General features: G+C 36.2%; 1 protein-coding gene across 1 annotated transcript in view; it reads left to right on the top strand.

The window, feature by feature from the left end:
• LOC130452383 (uncharacterized) overlaps window positions 1-7,326 on the top strand; it is a 251,678-nt gene extending 244,352 nt beyond the window's left edge. The window contains exons 104-110 of the mRNA XM_056791629.1: window positions 2-1,766; window positions 1,843-2,366; window positions 2,443-2,880; window positions 2,938-3,167; window positions 3,266-3,775; window positions 4,335-4,521; window positions 6,159-7,326. Of these exons, the coding sequence (XP_056647607.1) occupies window positions 2-1,766; window positions 1,843-2,366; window positions 2,443-2,880; window positions 2,938-3,167; window positions 3,266-3,775; window positions 4,335-4,521; window positions 6,159-6,397 (3,893 nt within the window). The 3' untranslated portion in view covers window positions 6,398-7,326. The remainder of the gene's footprint in view (window position 1; window positions 1,767-1,842; window positions 2,367-2,442; window positions 2,881-2,937; window positions 3,168-3,265; window positions 3,776-4,334; window positions 4,522-6,158) is intronic.
• Window positions 7,327-10,398: the final 3,072 nt, after the last annotated feature.

Consider the following 10,398-nt stretch of genomic DNA (forward strand, 5'->3'; position numbering starts at 1 on the left):
GCGCTTGGACCGACTGTGGGATGTACATCAAACTCTGACTGTTCTCGAAGCGAATCTTGCATCAATCGCATCTGCGCAAGTCCGTGCAACTGTGGTCCAAACGCGGAATGTAAAGTAATAAACCATTATCCGACATGTTATTGTAAACCAGGATTTTCCGGTAACCCTCAATCAGGATGCGTTAAATTAGGTTGTCAATCAGATAACGAATGCTCCAACGATAAACAATGTTACAACGGACAGTGCATCAATCCTTGCATACTAGGAAATCCTTGCGCCAAAAATGCCGAATGTTACGGTAAAAATCACAGAGCGACTTGCAAATGTCTGTCAGGATTTGAAGGAAACCCGTTAACTAGATGCGAGAGGATAGAGTGTTACGTAGATAATGATTGTCCGAATAACAGAGCTTGTATGGAACAACGTTGTGTAGATCCGTGTTCGTCTATCGTGGAACCACCTTGTGCCCAAAACGCCTTTTGTCACGTCACCAACCATCTAGCAGGATGCTACTGCCCTCCAAATCTACCAGAAGGCAATCCCTTATCGTATTGCATACCAAGACAAGACAAAAAAGAACCGCAATGTCAGTACGACAAAGACTGTCCGAGTAAATTAGCTTGTATACGAAACGAATGTGTCAATCCATGCGAAATTTTATCTCCATGTCATCCGACAGCCCAATGCAGCGTTTCTGACACCGTTCCAGTAAGAACAATGTTATGTAGTTGTCCTGAGGGATGGGTACCGAACGAAAACGGCGAATGTCATCCTGTACTTGTACCAATACCTCCTGGTTGTACCAGCGACAGCGACTGCTCAGATGAAGAAGCTTGTATCAACAGATTATGTACTACCCCTTGCGATTGTGGTGCAAACGCCGATTGCAGAGTGCAAAACCACAGAGCTATTTGTTCGTGCAAAGAAGGTTTCGAAGGGAATCCTAATCTTGTATGTCGCGCGGTAGGATGTAGAGTCGATTCCGAATGCGTATCTGGGAAAGCTTGTATCAATGGAAACTGCATCAATCCATGTCTAGTAAAAGATAATTGTGGAATCAATGCCGAATGTTTCGTTTATCAAAATAGAGCCGAATGTAGATGTGCTTCGGGCTATAGAGGTAATCCACTAGAACGGTGTACGGTCATAGGATGTCTTTCAAATAGCGATTGTCCTAACGAAAGACAATGTATAAACGCCCAATGCATCAATCCATGCATATACGATAATCCGTGCTCGCCAAGAGCCGAATGCAGCGTCCATAACCATCTCGCAGTTTGTAGATGTCCACCAGGTCTAGTCGGTAATCCTTACTTTGATTGTATACCGGAGCCTCAACCGGAATGTAAGGAAGATTCAGATTGCCCGTCTCGATTGGCTTGCCTGAACAACAAATGTCAAGATCCGTGCGCCGTTTTGGAACCATGTAAACGGCCGGCCGAATGTCAAGTAATAGGAACCGTCCCCGTTCGTACGATGATTTGTGTTTGTCCGCCTGGTTATATAAGCAGCGGCAGTGGTACTTGTAACCTCGTCATAGAGGGAGCTTGTGCCAGCGACAGCGACTGTCCATCGAACAAAGCTTGCTTTAATGGTATTTGTAAGGAACCATGTAATTGCGGACCTAACGCGGAATGTAGAATCAAAAATCACAAACCAATTTGTACATGCGAAGAAGGTTTCGATGGAAATCCGGAGTTGGGATGTCACAAGGTAGGCTGTAGAGCCGACAGCGAGTGTTCTCCACAACATACCTGCATCAACAAGTAAGTAGAATTTTAATTAAATGAAACCCTATTGTATTAAAACGATATAAATAACAAATAAACGTTTTTGCTTTAGGAAATGTATACCAGTATGCGCAGCAGATGGTTCATCGTGTGGAGACAAAGCAATATGCTACGGCTACAACCACCGCGCCGTATGCGACTGTCCACCAGGTCTACAGGGTAATCCGAGAATATCTTGTAGCGTCGTCGGTTGTAGAACAGATACGGATTGTCCCACGAATCGTGCTTGTATAAACAACAAATGCGAATTACCGTGCGCCGTAGCCAATCCGTGCGATTCTCAATCTTTGTCTGAATGTAAAGTTTATAATCACGTTGTAGAATGTATTTGCCCACCTGGAACGATTAGCGATGGAAAGATGGGTTGTATTAGAAGAGAGGAGAAATGTAGAGTCGATTCTGATTGTCCTACGCAATTCGCTTGTATCGGATTTGAATGTGTTAACCCTTGTAACGCTACAGAACCTTGCGGCATCAACGCCGATTGTACCGTCCTAGATACGAGACCGGTTAGAACGATGGTATGCATCTGTTTACCTGGTTATCAAGGAAATGCCGCTGTACGATGTAATCCAGGTATTAATAAGATATTTTAAATAGTAATTTTGTTAATAATACGACTTATCTTATTTTTATTTTCCACTTTTCACAGTTGCGGTGTGTAGAGAAGACAAAGGTTACGTACAAACACCTGACGGTCGTTGCGAGTGCGCGCCAAATCTAGCGCTCAATGAAAACTACGAATGCGTTCCTTGTCCGACCGATAAAGGTCTCAAAGTTAACGAGCGAGGTCATTGCGTCTGCGCTTTAGAAAAAGGACTTATTATAGACGAGCGTGGTAATTGCGTCTGTCCGTTAGAACTCGGTTATCATTTCGATAAGACAGGAAACTGTGTACCGGACGCTGGACCGAATTGCGAAACTGACGACGATTGCCCCGATCACAAATACTGCAATCAAATAACGAAAACGTGCGAAGACGCTTGTAGATTGACGCATTGTGGGGTAAACGCTTTCTGTAATGCTACAAATCACGTTGGAAAATGTCAATGTATAACTGGATATACGGGCGATGCCGAAATAATGTGCAGTAAGTACTTGTTATCAAAAAATTTCGTAACGGGAAATGAACAAATTAATTTTTTAGATCAAACTTCTGTCATCAAATTCTTTAAGAAACCAGATCTCACCGTCAATTGTCTATCCGATGGTATTCAAGTGGAAATCAGTCTTACCGAACTGGACTTTGATGGGGTCTTGTACGTTAAAGGTCACAGTAAGGACGAGAAATGCCGAAGGGTTGTTACTAATGAAACGGGAGAACGTATCGAATATTTCAAAGTACATTTCGGTGAATGTGGACTCATCCATCTCAACGTAAGTATCCCTCACTTTGAAGTTAGAAAGATTCAAATAATGTTAATATGTGGTGCAATGTCAATGGCGGGTGAAATTTATATATCGTTTTCTTACAGGGTGAAGCAAGTTTCGTTTTGGTGATACAGAAACATCTAAAATTAGTGACCTACAAAGCTCAAGCTTATCATATCAAGTGCGTTTATCACACGGGCGAGCAAAACGTCACTTTAGGATTCAATGTTTCCATGTTAACTACAGCCGGAACTATCGCCAATACAGGTCCACCACCGACGTGTCTAATGAAGATAGTAACACCTACAGGAGAAGAAATTAACGCCGCCGAAATCGGTGATAATCTGATGCTTCAAGTTGAGGTGCAACCCGGTTCGATATACGGAGGTTTTGCTAGAAGTTGTGTTGCTAAAACTATGGAGGATTCGATAGAAAACGAATATATCGTTACCGATGAAAACGGTTGCGCTACCGATCCAACGATATTTGGAGAATGGGATTATAATCCGGATACGCAGAGTTTGTTGGCTAGTTTCAACGCTTTCAAGTTCCCTAGTAGCGATAATATCAGATTCCAATGTAATATTAGGGTGTGCTTTGGAAAATGTCAACCGGTAAGTATTAGTCGAATAAAATACTCAAAAAGATAAATTCCTGAACAAGCGGAACTGGAAATTAATGTCGCTTCTCGTTCATCAATAATTTTTTTTGTCTAGCCGATAAAAATCGATCGGTTTTGTAGTAAAATACCTTGAGATGGCATCTTGAAACATCGTCCACTAAAAAATGAGCAAACGGAGTAAATGGAATTCCAAGGATATAATAAATAAATTTCCTGCCTTTCTTAGAAATTATTTAGAAGAAATACTGTAAATGACTCGCCCGCTATAATAAAAAGTTCTAAAAGGACACATCAAAGAAGCATTCGCCATTTATAAAGAAACAGTTCAAAGTCGCCGCGCGAATTCGCCGATTTCCAAATTTCCATTGTACCTGGACAGGGCCGGTCTAAGAACCTATTTGGCGAGCTGCTTGTTTCTAACATTATTTGGTCTATTTCAGATATCAAATTGTTATCATCAGTTGGAAATATATGAAAAAGGCTGTTTTCATTGAAAGTTGTGATTTGACAAAACTTATGTAACATATTTATGACAATTATAACGTTTATAGGTAAATTGTCGAGGTTATAACGCGTTTGGAAGAAGAAAGAGATCAACTGATAACGAAGAAAACGATACTGATTTAGCCGCAAGTGGAGATCTTTTATCCGGGCAGCTTAGAGAAGAAGTAACCATACAATCTAACGCCATATTAACATTAGAAAGACGGGAAGAGAAATATCCCGATCCACAAACCGGTAAGTTGTCATTTTCATATAAAATTCCGTCACATATGATCGCTCCTCGTTCTTGCAATCCGATAGCTGAGATGGCATGCTTCTGGTGTATTAATTAATCGACAACTGTCGCAATCGTGATTTGATTCCACATACGACATTACAGACGCGCCAATTCAACGCACTTAGTTTATAAAGTTGTAGAACAAACTAGTTATTTATTTATATAACAAATATAAATACTTGAAATTACATATTATACATACGCGCGAAGAAGTATAATGGGATAATCAAAATAGTATATTAGTTTACCTCAGATAATTTTGTGTTGTGTGTTGTATCAAAAATTCTGTAATTATAATAATTTTGTACTGTCAATAAGAAGTGTGAAACGTCATCACCATTTTGCAAATCATTTTATAAATTTTGATTGATAAAACACTGATTGTGAAACTAAATAAACATTGTAGAAGAATCTGATTGCAGTGCTCCTGAAATTGCAGAAATTGCGTGCAATATAACTCAAAACCTGCTTCAGTAAAAGCCAAGAAAAACACTAAAAATACTAAAAAAATCAAAAATTACTCGGAAATTGTTCTCGTGGCATATATATAAAATTTTCTCACAAATATATGTTTATGATTCTGTTTTCAACAAAAGTATTTTTTAATGTGATCGTAGATAAAATATTGTATGATACTTGTGCGTGAAGTACTTTTTGCGCGCACGTTTTTCGCGATTTCACGCACTTGTATCATAAATAACTGTTATGTAACAAGTATGTAAATGTAACTTTTTTTCGACGAATGTGAATATTCGACGACAATCTCGTTAGTCGAAAAAGACCTTTACGCACAAATTTCTGTACGTACTTCAGTAGAAAACAGTTATTTATGTGTCTAAAGTAGCCTTTAAGGACGAAAGTGAATAAGATTAGTCAAAAAAGGCCTTTACACACAAATTGCATACACTATTTTTTCTACTAGCAAAAATTCTATCAAAATACAGAAGTTTGAGGGTTATTTTCCTTAAAAAATATATATCATATTTTTATTAACATTTTGAACATTTCAATGAAGATTCGAAGAAATTTACAAAGCAGACGAATTTGTGTTATTAATATTTATCATCTCTTCTCTTCGGCATGTATTAATGCTAACTAAAAATGATTATTACTACATAAATAGAAAAATTGAACCTGGGAACTCTACTCACTACACTACGAAGACCTTAATAATGCGTTTTTATGCACTACTTCTTAAAGTATGTTTTTTATGTACTAGGGCGTAAAGTAAAGTTTTACTCATTCGAAATTGTGTCTAAAGTACACACGGTAATAGAAAAAGTAATTTTTGATTCAACTTAACTTAAAATAAATTGCCGTGTTTTAGCGTTTTCATTTTATTACTTTCTGTATATTTTTATGTTTTTTACGCACTAGTGCTTAAAGTATGTTTCTTTATGTACTAGTACGTAAAGTAAAAGTTTGTCGCACTCGAAATTGGGTCTAAACTACACACGGTAGTAGAAAAAGTCATTTTTGATTCAACTTAAAATAAATTCCCGTGTTTAAGCGTTGTCTTTTCATTACTTCTGTATACATATTTAGAAATATATTAAATTAGGATTTTGGTGATAAATTTAATATTTCATTTCAGCTGCAAATGCTCAAAGAGCGGAAGATATTTGCGTCTCTATGATAGGTTTCATCATTGCCTTGATCATCACTGCCCTGCTGGCCTTGGTTGCTGTAGCCGTTGCTGTGTCTTGTTGGTTGATGGCTTATCGTCGCAGGCCTAAATCGACAGGACCACTACCACATCCGCCAGAATTTCCGAATCCACTATTCACAACACCGGAACCAATGGCAGAACCAAGTCCAGACTACCTCACATAAGGAAATAATACTACTAAAAAATATATAAAATACTCGAAATCGTCCGTTATTGTAAATTTGGTTCGTAATAGACAGATTACTTCTTGAATCCGTCCAAAATGCTACTCATAGAAATACTGCCGAAAATAAGTACTTCTGTTACGAACGAAAATAGCGAATATTAAATAAACTATGGGAACGTGTACCTACAACATTAACTGCCATTCAAACATTCGTACAAATCTCTATTTTATCGACGGAGTTTTGACGTTGTTGACAGAAGGAGATATTACGAGCAGTAGTTACACATTCCCGACTATCTTTTCCATAGGCTGCAAGTAACCAGTGTTTTTATACAGACAAGGGAAAAATTGGGTGGTGGTTTTTAACGCTTTAATAAAAAAAATCTCGAACTACAATATATAAGGCCCTTGCTTTTTTATGTACATGCATTTTTCTCGTTTTCTCTTTGTTTTTAAGTCTGTTGTATATATGTGTTGTATTTTCTCTTCGACAGCCTTTGGAAGATGTAGAGATTTACTTTAGTTTAAGAATATAAATAAAATAATTCTTACGAGTCTGTATAAAGTGTATGAATGCGGAAAAGTATGGGGAGAAGAATCTCCTGAAAGTATAATGGTGCTGACTGATTATTATTTTTTATATATTTGAAGCAGTCAAAGATTTAGTCAATCAATTTTTTAGTTCATAAGTTGAGAGTTTCGTTTTAACCACGTATCGAAATAAAATAAAAATGAATAGTGTTTATTTTTGACAACGATTCTCCGTCACTTGAAATCTTTTTTATTATTATCATATGCTATTTAACTAATTTCATTTTTTATTTATATTTTGTGTCCCTTCTTTTGTAAAATGACGTTCTAACTTCTTTAAAAAAAATTGTCATTTGTGATAATCGCTTCTATAATAAAAATGATTGTTCAATATTAGATCTATATTTTTTTTCTAAATCCTGTTCAACACAACTTTATGACATAAATGGCATAAATCTTCATGTAGGGAACAAAAATTTTGTCCACCATTCAAAGAAGCAGAAATATTGAAAACTAGGATGCAATATACGAGGCATATTTTTTAAGTAAGTACCGTTTTGGAATTAAAAAAAGAAGTGCAAAGATATCGCAATAATTTTATTTTTACATGAAAGCCTGTACCTTATTCTACCTATCTACATAATTTCCGTGAATATTGAGGCACTTGTCATAACGTGGCATCAGTTTTTGAATACCCTCTTCATAAAATTCTGCCGCCTGACTTGTTAACCACTGTATCACAACTGTTTTGACTTCGTTGACGTCTGATTAGCCACAAGTGAACGGACATTGTCATGCAGCAAAACGATGCCCTTACTCAACTTGCCACGTCTTTTGTTCTTGATTGCACGACGCAGATTTAGGGTGAATGTCGCCATTGCATGGATATTTGGTCTTCACCTTCATTGTGCTACCGCTCAAGAAAAGTCAAAGCACTGCCTAAACGTTGGGTGTCGTGAAAATCCGTCAACATTTTTGGAACCCCACGTGAACACAATTTCCGGTATTTCAAGTTCTCGGTCACAATACGATACAAAACACTACGAGAATATTTAGGAAAGTAGTAGCACAATGATGAAATTGTAAAGCGTCTCTTTTCTCTGTCCTTTTCGTCCACAATCTGCACCAAATCTTTATTAACGACCGAAGGACGCCCACTCCGTTCTTCATCATGCACATTTGTGCGGCCATCTTTAAATGCTCTAACCTAACCCATTTCCTTACCATTCCATCACTCATAATATTTTGTCCGTAAACTTCACAGATCTCACGATGAATATCGATTAGTTTTACGCCTTTAGCACTAAGAAATCGTATAACAGCCCGTACTTCACAATCGGCAGAACTCACGATTGTCGGAGGCATCTTTAACACTCAGTAAACAACGTACACAATGAAGAATCAGACTGTAATGGCGTCAGTGCGTAGACAAGAGATGTAGGTAAACAGCGCGCATGTGCGGAACACCGACCTTGGGTTTGCAACGGCGGAATCACAAAACGGTACCTACTTAAAAAATATGCCTTGTATTATGTTTTCGCGAGAACTTGAAAATATAACAATTTGATAATACCAAAAAGTGCAGAGTCTCCTTCCAAATATAATAGTTTTCCCACACAACTAATAACAATGATAATTCTCCAGATTTTTCCCCAAACTGGACAATTAAAAATAAAAATAATAAAACCTGACACTGGATGAGAAAATTGTAGATCTACTAGTTTCTAAAAAATCAACTTAATAATCCTGAGCATTGAAAAATAAAAAACTAGGATGCCAAACAAGTTTCACAACTAATGATAATAATAATTCTGAGCATTGAAAACTCAAACTAGGAATCTGAACAATGAAAAATAGTCTTCCAGATGTTATCACATAATTTTGTATTTCGGAAGGGATTCAAAATTGAAAATCAACAGTGAAAAATGATTTTTGAGATTGAAAATGAAGCCCCAAACAGTGAAAATAAGAATTTTTCATAAAGATGCACCGGTTTATAAAAAGAAGACAATTTAATTTAATTGAAGCAGTGAAAAATTGAAAAACTAGGATGCCAAACAATTTCCACAACTAATGACAATAATCCTGGGTATTAAAAATAAAACCTAGCAATCCAAACAGTGAAAAATATTGTCCAGACTCAAACAAGTAATCTAAACAGTGAAAACAGTCGTCTACATGTTTCCCCAAAATTCAAAATTTAAAGCCAACAGTGAAAAATGATTTTTGATATTAAAAATGAAACCCCAAACAGTGAAAATAAGAATTTGTCACAAAGATTATATAAAAAATGTGGAGCAATGAAATATGAAAACTAGGATGCCAATTAGCTTTTTGCAGTAAGATTGTCTCGAAGTTTAGAATGATTTTTTATTGGTCATTGTCTCGAACTTTTAATACTATGATGAATATTGTTAACAAAAGCTTTTTTTCGTTTTAATTTTGTCAGCTTAGTCCAATTAAATTGTCAAATTTTATAAATAATGATTTGTGGGGTTCAGAATTATTACATTGGTATTTCCTGTAAAAATAGAAAGAATTATGAAGAAAATTATTCTTCACTGCTTTGAAACCTAGTTCTCACTTTTCCATGCTTCAGGTTGTAAAATTTTCATTTCTTAGAAAATTTTGATCTTTGTGGAGAAATGCATATTTTTCACTTGTCAATATCACAGTTTTCACTATTCTGAATTATCAAATTTTCATTTCTTGTAACCACTGGTAGATTTTTGTCTAAAAAGTCTCATCTCTCATTTGCTTGGATTCTTAATTTCATTTTCCACTACTCTGAATTATCCTATTTTCATTTATTAAGAAAATGGGTAGATTTTAGTGAAAAATTGCAATTTTTCATTTCCTTGGACTCTTAGTTTCCATTTTTCGCTACTCCGAATTATAAAATTTCCTTTTCGGTTGAAAATTGGTAGATTTTTAGTAAAAAATTACCATTTTTCATTTGCTTAGACTCTTAGTTTCTATTTTTCAGTATTCTGGAATAAAAATTTATCATATCAGTTGAAAACTGGTAGATTTCAGTGAAAAATTGCCATTTTTCATTTGCTTGGATTCTTAATTTTCATTCTTCAGTACTTAGGATTATCAAAGTTTCTTCTATTATGAAGTCTGATACATTTTAGTGGAAAATACACATTTTGTCATTGTTTCATGTCTAGAAGACGATAACTTGGTTATCAAATCGCGGGTCAGATAGTGTAATTGTGATTGTAATACTGGTGTAATAGCAGTAATTAGTGCGTTCAGTACTTTTGCAAGACACCAAAAACTCGAGCTTTCAGAATCCTGCATAGCACGATCCAAGATTGTCGATATTTCCTCTTATGTCCTTGAGCTGATGCCTTCAATTTGCAGTTGTTTCCATCGAGTCATGATTGCAAATAACAGGAGGTTAAATATTAACTCAAATTTTCCTCGGCGGTTTCTGAAGCTAAAAATGAAGAGAATAAATAA

This window comes from Diorhabda sublineata, chromosome 1, assembly GCF_026230105.1.
Source record: "Diorhabda sublineata isolate icDioSubl1.1 chromosome 1, icDioSubl1.1, whole genome shotgun sequence".
Taxonomy (NCBI): domain Eukaryota; kingdom Metazoa; phylum Arthropoda; class Insecta; order Coleoptera; family Chrysomelidae; genus Diorhabda; species Diorhabda sublineata.